The 18,624-nt window shown below is 42.8% G+C and overlaps 1 protein-coding gene across 3 annotated transcripts in view; it reads left to right on the forward strand.

Annotated features, from left to right (window-relative positions):
- tspan4a (tetraspanin 4a) overlaps nucleotides 1-18,624 on the forward strand; it is a 119,114-nt gene that overhangs the window by 53,004 nt on the left and 47,486 nt on the right. For all 3 annotated transcript variants that reach the window (XM_086106553.1, XM_086106552.1, XM_086106554.1), the window contains one exon: nucleotides 15,745-15,936. In XM_086106553.1, coding sequence (XP_085962679.1) covers nucleotides 15,745-15,936 — 192 coding nt within the window. The remainder of the gene's footprint in view (nucleotides 1-15,744; nucleotides 15,937-18,624) is intronic.

The raw sequence follows: 18,624 nt of genomic DNA on the forward strand, positions 1-18,624 counted from the left end.
GACTAATCCCATTTAGCCATAATTGAAAAGAAACTAAAATGATGAAATGAGCAAAGGAGATGCACCAGCTCTGTGGACATTTTCAATTGGGGGAAGCCTAAATACACATAGAGCAGATCTGAGGGTGCAGCGCAGAATAAATTAAGAAATAATTGGAAAGGAAGGAAGAAAAAAACAACAGAATGCATGTTTGTGTAAAATACATTTTGGAGCCGCCATTTGAGCTTTGATTGCAAGTTTTGCTTCATTAATTGTTATAAATTAAGCATGCGAAAAATCTGCCTACTGCCCAGCCGATCTACCAAAGCACAAATCTTTGAGCTTTTCCTGAATTTCTGCTGGGGGCAGGTCCAGTAAAATGTCGGTGTTGAAATCTGACATTTGTCCAAACGATGGCCTGAAAAAAAAAACATTTCCGGCTCATTATCTTTTCATGTTGTGTGTCTTCCTGACTTTACCCTTAACGACAATCCTCCCAAAATGCCAATAATCCAATATTTGTGATGGCCTCGCCTTTTTGGGGGAGGGCCAATGAGTGGTTTTTGTCACAATATTTGTCATGAATGTGTCACGGGGTGGTGGAGAACCCCAAAAAGCAGGCAAGAGGGAGGAGCATGGTGAACTTGGCAAACAATAAGAATCCAAAGTAACAAACTAAAACCCTTGGCAGAAGCAAAACACTAACAGCAACGGAAGCAGCAACAATGACTCGGCACCGAATGGTCGGGCCAGGAGTCCTTTTAACAGAAAAGCTACTAATGACATGATGACCAATAGGTGTGCCGCTGTAGGAGGAGCCCTACAGAGCCACCTGTCGGTCCACAAACAAATCAACCGTGACAGTGTCAGTTAATGTTTGTGGTCATTGTTTAAAATAAGGGTGGACATTTGTTAAGGAATTATTCCGCTAGAAGTAGTAGTAGAACATTGTTGAGGAATTTCACCTTGCTATGAGAACTATTGATACTAGTCTCTGTCCTGAACATCTGCTGAAGTACTTAAAACAAAGAATGTAGTGTGAAGTTTAGATCCTATTTCCCCTTGGTTAATTAACAGCCCCCCAAGGATTTTCTTGCCTCCACCACCTCATAAAAGTCCCTGAAGGCTGTCAAGTGCCTTCGAAGAGGAACCCTAATCTCAAGATTTGTGGACCAGCAGCAGTGGTCTATACTTTGTCATCATGTCAAGATCGAGCTTTGCTTGACTTTCTTTGTCTCTGATTTTTACATAAGGGGAAGGACTGCCCGCCCCTAATTAACATACTATGCCTATATATACGTGTGACTGTAGTTGCTCGGGGCTTCCTGATGAAATCTGAGACTCACAGGAGCCCGAATCGATTCGTGTTGCGTTGTGATAAACTGAAGAAAAGACAACGTGGTGTTGGGTCTTCTTCCACCTTATAGAGAGATAAAAGAACCTGTGTCCAAGGAGGACCAAGAGCAAATTGACAGCTCCCATTCCTCAACAACATGTGCTGGAGTGGGTGTCTATTGCTGTGTGGCCTGATGATTACTCCACACAGTCAAATAAAGGCATCATTGAATGAGGGCAGTTTATAGCACCGGACGCATGTTTAAGTGCTGCCCATTGGTGCTCTTCGAGTCAGTAGAGGACTTGGATTACAATGTAATTATTTCACACTGAAATACAAGGGCACTTTTCTGAACACTTAGATACAGCTTTATTAAAGGTTTGTGCATGCAAAAACAGGTTGGCATGGTTGCTCATGCAAATTGTTGCCAAAGATGTTCAACTAACTGGGCGCAGCCAGGATGATGAAAGGCAGAGTGATAGATTTATTTTTTTCTACCTGAGTAATATTTGTTTGACTCTTCCATGAACACTTCCAGTAAGTTATCTCACTTCAAGCTTCAGTTTGCGCTTTGCGATATGCTCCCAAATGTTCCTTGGGGTAAAACATCTGAGCTGCCTAAAGTGCAAAATGCTCTTTTAAATACAGCCATTTCTGCCACTTTCACATCCTTTTGCCAACAGGTGCACACTCAATTCAGCAAAAGTGGGTATGCCAGTAAATTTTGCCGGTCCGTCATTCGCCAGCAGCTGGGCCGTCCATCCGTCATCGTCAGCCCTTCATTATTTCAAGCTGACCAAATTTGTCATCATCAGGCCGTCGATCAATCATCGTTATTTTAACCGTGCCCCCGTCATCGCTAAATTACAGCTCTTCACTGCTATTTTAGGACCGTCAGATATCCAGGACGCCTGCGACCCTCGTCAGGATAACTGGTTCTGAAAATGAACGAACGAATGAATTAATATACAGTATAAATACACACACACACACAAATAGACTTGCCAGAGTCCATGCAGGAGACTGATGCGCGCACAGGGCGTCTATAAGATCTTCGCTTACGGATGATGTAAAATTGGCCACAGGGTGATCACAGATCACCACTGTGAAGTGCGCACTTGGAATGCGTCTTGCACTCCAATCATTCATGTTCGTGTGTGACAAATTGCTTGAGGTAACTGGGCTGGCATGGCTCCAAGATTCTATCTCTCCCGGTGCTAGGTTCAACAATACATTGCGGAGCTGTGAAAATAATGTATACATGTACTTAAAATGATTTTTTTAAAAACAGGTTGGGGGTTTAGTCACTACTGAGCGGGCTCGAGAAGCCCCCGGTAGCGCCATCCCTGGAAATGGAAGACCATTGAAAATCCATCCATCCATTTTCCAATCCGCTTTATCCTCACAATGGTCGCGGGGGGTGCTGGAGCCTATCCCAGCCGTCTTCGGGCAGTAGGCGGGGGATACCCTGAACCAGTTGCCAGCCAATTGCAGGGCACACAGAGACGAACAATCATCCGTGCTCACACTCACCCCAATTTTGAGTGTTCCATTGACCTGCCACGCATGTTTTTGGAATGTGGGAGGTACCTGGAGAAAACCCACACGGGCACGGGGAGAACATGCAAACTCCACACAGGAGCACTGGAGCTGGAATCGAACCTGGTACCTCTGCACTGAGAGGTTGACGCACTAACCACTGAAGCACCGGGCCGCCCCATTGAAAATCATTTCTAGAAAACTTTCCGCATAGCTAACAAAAAATATTCTTCTGCAAATGTATGTACTGTACTGTATTTGTGTGTGTGTGTGTATGTGTATGTACATATAATATATATGTATGGAAAAAAGCAAACTAATAATGTGAAAAGCCCATCTCTCAGTATTTAGACAGTAAAATCAATCAATCATATGATTCTGCAGTGAGTTGATGACAAGGTACAGTACATCTACCTTTAGGATATTTAGTGTGATGTATCGACATTTTCCCCACGTTTGACATAAGGGAAATAAGCTAAAGGATATTATGTGTTTGGAAACCTGTCCCTCCACTCTGACTTTGTAGTGGAAGTGGAGGACTCGCTGTCACCATGTCTGGCAAACCAGGCGCCGCGGCAACAAATCAGTCTGTCTTCACCCAATCCCAGTCTGTATAATGAGACCAGGCCCGTAGGCAGCTGGAGGCATGCATGTGTGTGCGTGTGCTCGTTTCAGGATTCATATGCGTGTGTGTTTCCATCTGCACAGAGAGCTGGAGGAGGGAATACTTGTGAGATTAGAGATTTATTGATTACCCTTTGCAGCGTCCAACACCCCCCCCCCCCCCCGCCCTCCATTTTTTCCGTTTCCATGTTCCATGGGTCTTCTATTCTCTAGTAGTTTATTTATAGTGGAATGTTGAAGGCAGTGTTTTGAGCTCAGCAGGTTCTTACAGCGAGTGACCTGTCTTCCTTTTCGACATACTATCAGAGGCTTATTGAGTGCTTACAATGTGAATATGAAGTCAACAACCACTTAAACTAGGCGTGCTGGTAGCAAGGTTTCTGCTTCAGTTTAAACGATCCATGACACACAGCTATTTACGCACCATTAAAATTTAAACACAGCTTCTCCAATGGACGCTGTTGCTCCAGTAATTATGTTCTGATGGGCATTTAAAAAAAAGCATGACATATAGATAATTAAGCAGATTATGGCAGTGTAGTGAATATGAATTTTGGGAAAAGCAGTGGGTGGGCAGGGAGGCATTGGCTTGAGACTTTCTCCTCAAGTCTGCTGCAGGCTGCTTTTTTTTTCCCCACACCATGTGTTGCTCTGGTGATTTCCCAGAGAGGTAAATCTGCATTGTATTATGGCTTCAGGCTGTTGTGATGAGCAAGAAGTCTTTAGAACTGTCAACTTTTCAACAGACTGACATCCATATACTGTATCAGACGCAAGACTAGAACCTCTACCATAGCCCAAAAATCCGAGCCCCACCAAATGGTATGCCTTGATTGATGCGGCGGATTCGCGCGACATGTATAACCCCTCTGCACTCAACTACTCTGATTCACCAGTTCACTGCTATGGGGCTGACGATGAATGTTTTTTGAAGGTTAAGTTTTGCTCAACATTTCAATAATTTGCCAATCTGTCTTCAAATACTTGATTGATTGAAAGTAGTACTTTGGTGTTGCCTTATTCATGAATAATTTGACACTTCAGAAGTCATCATGACAGCACATGGTGTGCTGGTAAGCCATGGAAAACTCTAGTCTTGGAGTTGCATGAGCAAAGAGTCTCTGGCTTGTGTAATGGCAATTTATAAACTTCCTCGTAAGGGTACATAACGTCGTCTCTGGAGATGATGTGCCGTGATTTCCATTTCTTTGTATTTAGCATGAGGTCGTATAGCATGAGAGAACTGCTATGCCATGACTGCACACTCAAATATCTGATGGGGGCTCCGGTACGTATATTTATTCATCCACCTGTACAGTTTTGCGCGATTAAAAGATATTCATGACTACAATGCAAATGTGAGTCTGTTTGGACATTAGAGCAGAACACGTAGATAATTTACATTCATGAATTATCTATGTGCAAAGGTCCCACCATAGACGTCAAGGGGAAAAAAGTGTGTACATAATTTAATAGACCATTAATATACATCATGCTTTGTGTATATAAATTATACTTTATTCATGTCAAAGCAGCATCGGATGTAGGCATTGTTATCCGAACTACATTCCTCTGTGTATTTAGTAATTGCTGCATTCATGTTGTTTCAGGCTGAGATTAAATTTGACCGATAAGAAAACCTTATCCTATTTTAAAGAGCGGGGAGAACTTTGAGAGTGAATTACTCGCTGTGCAGATTGACTTCCATGGTTAATATTTGATCCACACGGTGTGGGGAGATGTAACGATGATCAGATCATCTTGGTTCTTTTTTAGTTTTTTTTTTCAAATCCCACAACGCTGAAACACTGGTGATGGAATGAAAGCGCCTTCTTCATTCACAGCACAGTGTCAAGTAAGTGAATTGAACAGAGAAGTAAAAGGTGCTGCTCATTGGAGGTCAGGGTATCATGACAAAAGGCTGATTGCCGTTTTAAATTGAAACATTACTCGTTGGCACTTTTTGCTCTCATCTTCCCACCCATGAAATCTATCTGGTGACCAGAAAGGGACACTTCTGATGTATTTCTCTCCAATAAGTGCAGGAACAGTGTTTTCCAGCATGAACAGGCGCTGTTAGAATTTTATAACTGAAAGTAGGTCAAGTGTGCCATTTTCCCCAGGTGTGTTGTAGCAAAGAGATGAAGAATAAGTGTCAATGCAGTTGACTGTCTGCATACTTTGCAGGCACAAGAGGGATGGTCATGGGGAGGCGAACATGCTCCCGTCAGAATTCAGTATAGCTTTCTGAGATGGGGAACCTCGCTCTCACTGAACCTCGGGCCAAGGTTCAGTGAGCACAACACTTAAGATTACACGCTTATAGCGTAGAGCGTGAGCAGTGTAAAGCTACACATGCTGCAAAAAAATGGCCCATTTCCATATATATATATTTTTGCCCCTACTTTACACATCGTATTTTTTCACGGCAGTCTGACCTGCATATATCAGACTTGGCCAATTTTCCAACGCAGTCCAAGGCAAGGCAACTTTTAAATTTTTTTTTATACAGAGCGTATTTCATTCACAAGATAACTCAATGTGTTTGTCAAAGATCAAATGCATATCTAATGTTTCCCAATGTGACCACAGTCTGAACGCATTTAATCTGCACACAAACAGATGTGTGCATTAAGGTCTGAAGTGTGAAGTTGAAATTGAAGATTCACGACAAGGAAAGAATGAATACCAAATTCCATTTTTTTACAAGGTAAATAGATGTCCAAATATTTATTGTCTACATTTGTCAAATAAAAACCAGTGTGGCTGGCTTGTGCAGAGGCCACAGCAGGGACAAAAAGGTCCAATCTCGAGTCTCATTACAGCTTGAAACACACTGAAGTGGATGGGTTGTAAGGACAAATACAAATCAGTTAAAGTAGCACTGTTTGTCGGCTTGTGGGTGTCCAACAGCCTTTATTAGACGACCGAATGACAACGTTAAAAGGGCAAGTTCTGCATTGAACAAATTGGTAGCTTGCAAGCCAAACGTTTGTGGAGGAGCACCTTGTTATCAGTATGCAGCTGCTCACCCACAACAAGCCTGACTGTGAAATTGTTTTCCCAATTAGCTGTGAGATGCATCATCATCATGATCATCATCATCTCTGATATCTGATGACTGTCTAAGAAGAAGAACTTCCAGATATAACAATAGGCAAGCTGAGCAGTAATGGTAAAGGTATGCAATGCAATGATTACAGATTTTGTGTTTTGTAATTTAACATTCATTGTTGTCACGTTGCGTGGTGGTGGTGGACCCCAAAAAGCAGGCAGGAGGAAGGAGCCAGGTGTACTCGAAAGATTGTATTAAAACTCAGAAAACTAAATCCAAAACAAACAAAGTCCAAAGTATCAAACAAACACATGACTGAAGATAAAATTTAACAATGACCAAAACCTGACTGAAACAAACATGACAGCAGCAAACAGCAACAAACAAACATGACAGTAGCCAAGAGCAAACAATGACCCGACCCTGAATGGTCGTGTCGGGAGTCCTTTTAAATGGCTAACGACATAACAACCAACAGGTGTGCAGCTGCAGGGAGAACCCTACAGTGCCACCTATTGGTCACAAACAGAATCATGACAATTGTATTATGATGTAGTTGGCTGAGTGTGTTCCACAAGGAATTGATTGCCGGTAGTTAATGTCACTTTGACAAAATAAATAACTAAATAACTAAATAACTAATAATAATAATAGCAAAAACATCATACTGTACATTACAGAATCTAGACTGAAGATACACAATTGGACATAGCACAGAAGGTCATGAAATGAAAACGTAATTGTGCTGTAATACTGATCAACAACGGAAGAGTGCAGCTATCCATATTGCAGTGATGACCAATGCAGTAATAATAACGCAACAGAGACGAGAAAAACAAAATGGTGGCAATCTGCTCATGCAAATACAGTAGTAACGCTCTTGATCTTAACTCCCACTTCAGGTCCTGAGAGACTGTAGTTTCCAGGAACTCAAGAGTTGCCACAGGGCCATCAGGAAAGTGTAGAGGAAGTTGTTGTGAAGGATTTCTCCTCAAGTCCACTGTCATCTTCAGTATTTACAGTGGCTGGCCCACGGCACCAGCCGCTGCGCTATCGCTTAATATGCAAATTTATGCCGCCATTGATGAGGCTGATGACTGTGTTGTTATCTGCAAATTTCAAGAGCGTGACAGCTGGGTGCCTTTAGGACAGGGGTGGGCAAACTACGGCCCGCGGGCCGGATCCGGCCCGTTGGTCTTTTTAATCCGGCTCGCCGAAGATTGGTGCACAATTAAGGTTTGATTGCATTCATTTCGTTTGGACTTGTAATGACAGGTATTTCAACACCAGGTGGCGCAGTTACTTCAAGTTGCAGAGCACAGGGAGGGAGGGGAAGACGAAGAAAGAGGGAGAGAGTAATGACCATGGAAGGGAAAGTGATATGTATCTGATTAAACGAAGCGGGTAACAAAGTACGAAACATTCAGGAGACGCCTGGAGTCGGAAAGACTCAAATCTACGAGACTTTGAAAAACAAGGAAGCGATTCTTACTCAGTCCGATTCTGGCAATTTCCATGCTCGGAGTGAATTGCTTGTGGCTCGAGTAAATGAACATTTCCTAGAATCGTTTGATTGTTATCATGTTAAAAACTTTCCGCAAACTGGACCGCTAATAAGAGTCGGAGAGCAGTCAAATGTGTAGAGCGTGAACAACAGGGGGCTCAGTACACATCCTTGAGGAGAACCGGTGCTGAGTGTGATGGTGGAGGAGAATGTTACATTATTACTGGCATACAAAGACATTGTGCTATCTTCTTTATTTTCTATTTCTATTTCTAACTTTTGGCCCGGCCCTCCGCAATATTTTCTGGTTCTAATTTGGCCCCCCCGGGAAAATAATTGTTCACCCCTGCTTTAGGAGCTATTTGTGTAGCGGTAGAGGGACACATCCTTGTGGGGACCCATCACCGATTCTGCCAGGTCTTGCAAACTTCGATTATAATTTTGCAAATATTGTTTTCCTTTTACAGCAACTGTTGACAAAGTCAATAAATAATAGTTCTAATACAGTATAAAATAATAATCACAATGATTCTTTTTTCCACACAACCCAAAGCTATAATCACTGCATTATATCCTGTAGGTCCATCTTGAAATGGAATTACGTTGCTTCGACACCCTGTTGCCAAATTGGTTTGATTTTACATGATGAAGGAGCCACTGAGAAAAGATCTGAGTTAAGTATCTCATGACATCAAGAAAAGTACATTGTTAAGTGAATTGATTCGGTGGCTCGATGTGACATTGTAATTAGGGATGCACGACAACTATCGGACCACTAGATATCGACCCAATATTGGGGGGAAAAAATGACGTCACTTGTATCCGTTCGATATCAGTAAATAAGCCTGATATTGCTGTCACTTTAAGGGTCCTATTTTGGTAGACTGGCGCCCGTGCGCTTGGCGTAAAAACGGATGTAATTTCACTTTTGTGCCAGCGCAAGTCTGCTCTATCATGTTTGGGGCCGTATTCCGCCTGTCTTGGCGTTCCGGCGCACCGAGTTGCCTACCCCCCGACTCATCTGACAAAACGGGCACATCATGATTTTTGATGCTGGAACAATGGTCGAGTTCAACGTGTTTGTGAATTTGATAGACACGCTACCCCTCACTGGGCTTCTGGCTCGCCTCCCTGCACAAAACCTTAGATTCCACCCTTAGTACATACAGGATACTGCCAATAATTGATGTAGTGCAGCTCTACAGTAGGCCAACAACCCAGCAAAATACAACCACAAACATACACATACAGTATTATAACGTTTATTAATACCTCTCTGACAATGTCAAAACTGAGAATTTCTGGGGAACTGAGAACTTTTAACTTTTTTACTGGTTCTTTTTGGAGTGAATAATGTACATCAGGCGGCCCGGTAGTCCAGTGGTTAGCACGTCGACTTCACAGTGCAGAGGTACCGGGTTCAATTCCAGCTCCGGCCTCCCTGTGAGGAGTTTGCATGTTCTCCCCGGGCCTGCGTGGGTTTTCTCCGGGTACTCCGGTTTCCTCCCACGTTCCAAAAAGATGCATGGCAGGCTGATTGAACACGCTAAAAATTGTCCCTAGGTGTGAGTGTGCATGGTTGTTCGTCTCTGTGTGCCCCGCGATTGGCTGGCAACCGGTTCAGGGTGTCCCCTGCCTACTGCCCGAAGACGGCTGGGATAGGCTCCAGCACCCCCCTCGACCCTAGTGAGGATTAAGCGGTTTGGAAAATGGATGGATGGATGGATAATGTTCATCATGAAATGTTCTTTGTGTTTTTGTCAAGACAGACATGATGAAAGCTCATTCAATTAAGAAAAGAGCTCTCAGAAATACGGGTTGCTTCAGTTCTACCCATTCCGGAAGTGCCAAGATTGTCTGGGACACATTAAAATATTGATTTCAACTCGAGGATATTCATTCTCATGAAATATGATATGCATAACAATACTGTGGGGGCGGCCCGGTAGTCCAGTGGTTAGCACATCGACTTCACAGTGCAGAGGTACCGGGTTCAATTCCAGCTCCGGCCTCCCTGTGTGGAGTTTGCATGTTCTCCCCGGGCCTGCGTGGGTTTTCTCCGGGTGCTCCGGTTTCCTCCCACATTCCAAAAACATGCATGGCAGGCTGATTGAACACTCTAAATTGCCCCTAGGTGTGAGTGTGGGCGTGCGTGGTTGTTCGTCTCTGTGTGCCCTGCGATTGGCTGGCGACCGGTTCAGGGTGATCCCCGCTTACTGCCCGAAGTCAGCTGGGATAGGCTCCAGCACCCCCCGCGACCCTAGTGAGGATAAAGCGGTTCGGAAGATGAATGAATGAATAACAATACTGTGGTACTCAGGGAAGCCAACGCTGAACAGTCCTCATCTGCATTAGCGCCAAATGATCGTGTTGTGCATTATTCTAATTAAAGGGACAATGTCAAACATGTATTCTATTGCCAGCAAAAATAAAAGAAAATTCTTTGTGTAGAACTTTGAGTAGTTTTTGCGTAACTGGGCTCACTCACAAAAAAAGTAATCAAAATATGACCTTCTTGGCAGAGGTCCAACATAATATCATTGTATTCGTATTGTTTTGCTACCATTATAGAAACAGAAGCAAAATTCGAAATAAAGATCCACCTGACATGAAGAAAACTTTCTCAAAAATGTTCTAGAGAATCTGGAATTGAACATGAATAAAAAAAACTTTTTTATCTTTTCAAGGCCCTTCACAGCTGAAAACCTGAGGTAGGAACCTGGATAATCACCAAAAAGGTTGTTCGATGAAAGTAACATTCTAATCAGGGCATGTTTACCATCTAAGAGGTCTAAATGTAAAAAACAAATAAATAAATGAAATAAAATCAAGGGCACACTTGAGAAAAATATTATTGGCAACTCTTCATTCCAGAATCTTATGTAATTATCATTCAAATAAAACAGTTAGCTAATGGGGTCTAACTCTTTGTATTTCTTCTCCAGAATAAAGATGAATTGCTTCTTCTGAAGTATTTCATGGTCCACTATTGGAGTGATGCACAGTATTTCTTGGACGGCATATTTATTCAAAAAGGAAAGATCTGAAAGCCAGACAGACAAACCCAGCAGGAACAGCCTGAGAAAATATAAATATTTTAAAGTCGAACGCTTTAGAGCAAGCATGTCCAGCTCGCGTCCTGGAGGGCCACTGTCTTGTGTGTTTTATGTGTCTCCCTTACTCCAACACGCCTGATCCAAATGATCAGCAAGATTTGAAGAAGCAGGTTTAAAAGGGATTGAATGGTTAAGCCATTCACCATCACTTTTCCTACTCAGGGTCACAAGTCAGCTGGAGGCTCTTCAAGTTGACTTTTGGCGAGTGGCGGGGTCTTCCCCGGACTGATTCCCAGTCAATCTCGAGGCCCGTGTTGTAGACAGACAGCTGCTCACATTCAATTCAGGCCCGTATGGTAACCTGTCCCCTGACCGAATGATTAGCTTTCGTTTTCTCGTTCCATATATTTTCGTACAACGTGTCAAAAACAGTGAACAATAATGCCTGAAATCTTTTCCATTATATTCCTGTCAGACTAATGCAATAAATGTTCTGTATCTTTGACTAAAGTATGTTTTTGTAGACATTTCAACCAGAACATTTCGAGGGCAAATAATTATTTGTGACAATAGAAAACGGATGGATGATATTCGAGGCTTGACGCGCATCTGAGAACACCAAATTAGATGCATCAGGCATTTTCCAGCTGGAATTCAGTCAGTTCAACCTTGAAGTGTAAATCTTGTTCAAAATGTTGTCTTCCTGTATCAAGTTGCTCAGAAGCTCATTTACCACGTTTAATTTTACAAGCACTAATCAGCACATCATCTAAACATTTGGAAGCAGCCCAAAGGACGGCAACCGTTGGCACACTGCAAACCCGTGAGCATGTAAATCCTGTTGTTTGAGTGGCTGCTGTTTGAAATGAAGGTGAATGTGCATAGTCACAATGCACGTTTTTTGATTTTTATTTTCTGATACACAGAGGATGAATTAAATCCCCTGATAAAAGATGAAACAAGGTCACCGAGCTGTGACGCAAGCAAAAGTAATAGAAATAGGGTCAACTTGCCTGTTTGTCTTTCTTTGACCAGTATATCTTTGTAAATGCGAAAGTGATATGGAGACGTGTTTGACTTCAGTGAACATCAGAATCATCTTTATTGGCCAAGTATGTAGAACACACAAGGAATTTGTCTCCGGTATAACACGCTGCATTAGTATCATCATAAACAAGGACATGACAAATAGGTATGGAAGGACATTTCGTAATGTAAGTGAACATGTGCTCCGCGTTTGCAGAATATGAGTAACACACACGTGATAATACCTTCTCTGATGAGCATATGACCTGGAAAATGTTCACCGTCATCGAGTCCCGGCATTCCCTTTCATCTTTCACCCATCACTCGGTAGCCAATCTTCATGAAAGCACACACTCTGTGGCGTAGTAATTAGCCTTCGTTGTGAGTCACACTCACCCCAAGATCCTTAATTTGCTATCCGCTGAAGTTTCCCAGCTGCGGCGGCTTGTGAGCAAAACTGGAATCAACCATATCAGCTCTTTTAATTTTCGCTTTGCCTTACTTCCAGTCAAAGAACTCATTAAATTCATGGGGAAACAGTCATCTCATACAGTATTTCGTTTCGTTAAATCTTCGAGGCTCTGGGATGTAGAACAAATGGTAATGGTTTGTGTATTTGTGTGTTTCTGAACTCATAACTGATGTGCATTATAAACATGCAGCTCCCTCCCACAACCTTTTGCGTTCCTTACAAAATGGCGTGCCTAATAAGCACACAGAGATGACAAAAAGATCTGATGTAGCATGCTCCGAAATGTCCACACACACGCACCAAAGAAGTCCAATTCCTTTCAAATTTGAAATTGTGTTTTTGTTGTTGTTGTGTTTGAAATTGCTCGTTAAACTGAGAAAAACATAAGTTGAGGGGGGGGGGGAATAAACGTCACAACCGTTCTCCCGCTTTCATTCCATTTGAGGGACTTTTTAGGGAAAAGGTTGAGAAAGCACACGGCACACAGCAAATTTTCTGTCACAAGATTTTAGCATAACAAGTCTTTTTCATATAAAGTAACGCGATGTAGTAGTTTCCCTTTATCCTTGAGCCTTCAAAATCGTGATAATACAGTGGTTTGAAGTGAAGAGAATATTGTCGCTGCCATTGCCATGGCAACCCCTCATCTTCCGCCGTCGTGGTTTTATTACAACAAAAGAAACATTCTGATCATTCTCGTAACTTTTACATTCATATATATATATATATATATATATATACACACACACACACACACACACACACACACACACAACTCAACACATACACAAGAAGAGAGACGTCAGAGTCGGCTTCTTGCCCCAAGGCGTTTGACACTTCTGTGCCTTTCTTAAGAGCCCTTCCATCGTTCAACTAGTCCTAATGTCCATAATTAGCATTTTGATGGATCATCTGCTACAACTGGAAGGCAATCAATGCAGGGAGTAGCCCACCTCTCGAACAAAGTCCCCTGCGACCCCTACGACCCTAAATGAGGACAATGCTACAGAAATTGGATGGCTGGATCGGTCATCTGCTGAGCTACTTCTACAGAACGCGTCTGACATATGGGCTGAGCATATCGACAAATGTCTCTTAACCAACTGTGGACATTGTTCCCTCTTGAACATGCTTTACATGTAATATTTCACAATATCGTATTATTTTTCAGAGATGTGACAAAATTTGTGCAAATTTCTAAAACAAATATCACTGTGAATCCTGGAATATAATTTCCAACAAAAATGTATTTCCCTTACCTGGACCCTTTCAAGTTAATAGCCTCCGCTCTCTGATATGTTGTCAGTGAGTTTCGGCTACTTTCTACGGACTGCCAATGAAAAGTGCTTCTCTATTGTGGTTCATGACAACATTGCACCTCAATCAAATTTTAATCAATTTCACAAATAACATTCTGGAAATGTTGGCAAACTGTTATTTGTTGGCAAACAAACACATTACACAGCACATCATGCATCTTTGATTGAGGAAGTGAGGAAACAAGTGTGTGGTGAGGGGATGCCAATTGATCAGCTCGAGTCGTCACAGACATTTCATCGACGCTAATGCAGAAAAGCCAAAATTGATAGACACTTGCAACAACAGAAAAATTAAAACAAACAAAAAAAAACCCTAAAGGCTGCGAATAGCTCACTGATTGATTGAATTTCAATGAAGTGGTGTTATTGCAGCTTGATGAAGTCCCTGGAGTTATTGATCGCCCCTTTTTTTATTGTGGGATGTAAAAATGCATTGCAAAATCTTTTTTGTTCTTTTTGTGTTCATTGAAGTCAAACTCTATAAAATTACAAAGAAACTCAAGTGGGGCGCATACCAAATTTTCACACCTCATTCGTGCAAGTGCATGCTTATCAGAGGTGGGAGTAAGTCACATACAGTACGTGCAAGTCTGAAGTTGTCACCTTCAAATCTTAAGCAAGTCGCAAGTTACGGACAAAAAGTATCAAGCCACTCAAATCAAGTTGCCAGTCAAGTCGTTACTTTGTTCGAGCAAGTTGCAAGTCAAGTCAGGGCCGTTGCTCACTATGCGCAGAAAACACACAGTGCTTTGCTTTGCTTATATAGGCCCTGCAATTCCTCCATGACTCGTTTCATATTGTAGCTTATTGGTGGCCTGGGTTGCCAGGTGTTCCGTGCGCATGTCATTTAAAAAAAACAAACTTTTCTTTACTTTTCTTTCAAAAAAAGGCACCCCATATTGAAAAATATATATTGAACAGAATGACTTGTGAAGTCTTGGAGTTTAAATCAAAGTCGAGTCTTTCAGTTTTTGCCAAACAAGTCGAAAGTCATCAAATCAGTGATTCGAGTCGAGTTAAGTCCTTCATCGTCGTATGACTCGAGTGGCCCACCTGTGGTGCTTACTGCTTTTATGGTGATCTCTGTTTTAGTGCAGAAAATTAACTGTGGGAGGCAGCGGCATGCTGCCACGGGTCATTAAGTGGGCTGGTAAATACAAAAAAGAAGAAAGAGAGATCCTAACTAGATTATAATAAGAATACAATATGATAGGCTGACTTACATGTATCTGGTAACTACAACGTGTGGGGTTTTTTTGTGGCGAATGACTTGGGAGAGGTTTTATACAAACACTTAATCAAATGATCCTTCAACACTGTCTGGCAAGAATTCCAACTTCAGATCATAATCATGGAGCCCGTGGCTCAGCCGACTTCAGTATTGGCCAAACACATAAGGATTTACAATCACAATTTTTGAACATGTTGAATATTTACGGTTGTCGGCCCGGACCTTTTTCAAAGCCTCACGTAGGACAAATCCCTGTTAACACACCCCACATCAGGATAATCGGCCGGAATAATCTTTGAGCGACATCAGACAAGCCTTTGCATATTCTGTTTGTGAGGGGTGGTGGGGAATGCTGAAATTTTGTCCGATTATGGGTACGTGTGTACCTCACTTTAAACAAGATGTGTTGTGGCAATTTGTTCTCGGCGTCGTCCTCAAAGAACTGTTGGTTTGACTTCAAGTTCCTTTAGGATTAAGGTTTTCAGTTACAGACAATGCCCCTTGTTAACCTGACACTCTTGCTCTGTTTTCAAGCCATCACATGTGAGCCTTTCTGTTTGCGGATCGACTGACAGTGTCATGTCTCTTGTGTTCCCTCTGCAGCTTGGAGGCTGTGGCATACTGGGGGTGGGCGTTTGGCTCTCAGTGACCCAGGGCAACTTCGCCACCTTGTCGGCGTCCCTTCCGTCCTTGTCGGCAGCCAACCTGCTCATCGCGCTGGGAACCATCATCATGGTGATCGGCTGCCTTGGCTGTGTGGGAGCCGTCAAAGAAAGCCGTCCTCTTCTGCTTGCTGTGAGTTATTTGTCGTCGTGGGGCCTGCTGCACATTTGACACATTGACACTCTTTGCCAAGAGATGGGGATTCAACGGATCATCACACTCAAGACGTATTTCAAAAGGTTTCCCATTTAGTCTCAAGTGGGTACTTTCAGGGTGACAGCAGGGCCGTCAGAAAGAATGATCTTGTGCTCAGATAAATGCAAACATTCTACCTTAATTGTGTCCACTGTATAATCCAATAAAATTATCCATTTTATGACTTGATTTCGATTTTACACGAAAAACCGCTGCGTGGATTTCAAATACTGTTGCCTTTTTGCTCTGTGTGTCTTCACGTAAGTGTGAAAAAGACCCATGCTCTTGACCTTCAGAGTCTATATCCAGCAAATGTCAGTACCGGGAAGCCAATAAATAAAGCCACGTAACTCCTGAAAACATCACCTAATCCATCAAGAAGCTGTTCGGTTTTAAAACTGAAGATGCAATTTCCGATACTAAAACTATTAATAGTTGACTATAATTCTTAGTGACATATAAGGAGCATTTAATATAAATAGAAAAGACTCTTGTTCTGTTTATGATCATCTTTCACAGCTGACTGAGGGCAAGAGGCAGAGTTGAAAGGGAGCCCTACTAGTTTGTAACACAAAAACGCATCTCTTTAAAGTACTTTAGTTTACCTCACTCACAGCCACAAATTTCTTAATTATGCAGCAGCGTTACTTCACAATATATTGGTGTCAGTGGAGACCATCAGAATCTTGTCAGGCGTCCATCTCAATGCCAATTGCAGACATGCTGCCTAGTCACTCTTGTTCAACTAAGACATTTGCACTTGACATTTGACCAGAATGCAGTTTGTTGTAACTGACTGGCATGAGAAAGTGCTTACATTTGATAGCGTCTGACCCTTTGGAGAGGTGTTCCCTTCACAAATCTATTTTTTCACGAAATAGGCCAGATGGCAGACAGTGTGTAATGCATCGTGTGGGTGAGTTGGTTAACGTTGTGGACCAACTGCCGCAAAGTGGCAGTGAGGTGATAGAATCAGCAGGCCTTTGTAATGGACATTGAACCCAGGGGCATTTTACTGATGGCATTTTGATTGCGCAGAAATACCGTGATGAGATTCTGGGGCCCATCATTGCGGCATTTATCCACGACGATCACCTCAGGTTGCAGCATGATAATGCCTGGCCCATGTAATGTGGCATGAATTTGTACACGATTTGTGGAAGCTGAAAACATCACAGTCCTGGTATGGGTAGGATACTCACCGGCCATGTCACCCGTCAAGCATGTATGGGATGCTCCGGATGGGCGTAGATGGCAGTGTTTCGATTCCTGACAGCACCCAGTAACGTTACAAAGCCATTGATGAGGATTGGACCATATTTGAAAGGGAGACGTACTGCGTGGGGCAGTGTGCTAGGTGAAGGAACAAATTTAATTCAGAAATCAAGGCAGTCCTGTATTCGCCACTTTAGCTAACTAACACTGTTAGTTAGGCCCAGCCCTCCTTTTTGCCAATCCTTCGTGGGTTTTCTCTGGGTACTCTGGTTTCCTCCCAACATCCCAAAACATGCATTGTAGGTTAATTGAGCACTTTATTTGTCCCCAGGTGTGATTTAAGTGTGAACGGTTGTTCGTTTATAGGCGCCCCGCGATTGGCTGGCAATCAGTTCAGGGTGTTCAGCAAGCCGCGACCCGTGTGAGGATAAGCGGTTTGGATAATGGATGGACGGATAGATTTTCCCTAGTTAGTCACTTTTTAAGGTAAATCTTAAATTGTTCGATGAAATTGACATTTGAAGACCCATTGCAACATTCCCTCCAAGTTTGCGCGTATGAATACGGTAATTGGCGCACACCACACACATTACATAATTACCCTCAGTCCTTCATTTCCGCTGAAGTTTAATCTACAAATAGGACACCAGACCATACGCACTTCCCTTCCAGTTTTAGTAACGCGACTGAGGGTGCACACGCAATAGTTCTACCTTAGGTTGAAGCATACGTTGACACACATGCACACTCAGCCTCACCACTGACTTGATGCTGAAGACGTCACGTGGACCGCTCGATTTAAGTCCAAACATGGGCGTAGGTTATGATCACCTTAGTGAGGCCCGTTTGTGCGTTTCAGGGTCAGGTGACGAGAGATATTTGTGTTTTATTAATTATTTTTACTATTATTACTTGTGGGGAGGCCCGGTGGTCCGTTGGTTAGCGCGTAGACCTCACAGTTCAGAGGTCGTGGGTTTGATCCCTGCTCCTGTGTGGAGTTTGCATGTTCTCCCTGGGCCTGCGTGGGTTTTCTCCGGGTGCTCTGGTTTCCTCCCACATTCCAAAAACATGCATGGCAGGCTGATTGAACACACTAAATTGTCCCTAGGTGTGAGTGTGAGCGCGCATGGTTGTTCGTCTCTGTGTGCCCTGCGATTGGCTGGCAACCGGTTCAGGGTGTCCCCCGCCTACTGCCCGAAGACGGCTCCAGCCCCCCCCCCCCCCGCGACCCTTGTGAGGTTGAAACGGATCAGAAAATTGATTAATGGATGGATTATTACTAGTAAAAACAATAAGATGGTTTCCATGAGTGGATAATGTGGAACAATATTGGTATGGATTGTATTGAGACTTAATTAATCATTAAAAATGGCGTGTGTGGTAAGAATAGAGTAACAAACTGGCATATTT

Source organism: Hippocampus guttulatus, chromosome 3 (assembly GCF_054856545.1).
Source record: "Hippocampus guttulatus isolate MCC_2025c chromosome 3, RoL_Hgut_1.0, whole genome shotgun sequence".
Taxonomy (NCBI): domain Eukaryota; kingdom Metazoa; phylum Chordata; class Actinopteri; order Syngnathiformes; family Syngnathidae; genus Hippocampus; species Hippocampus guttulatus.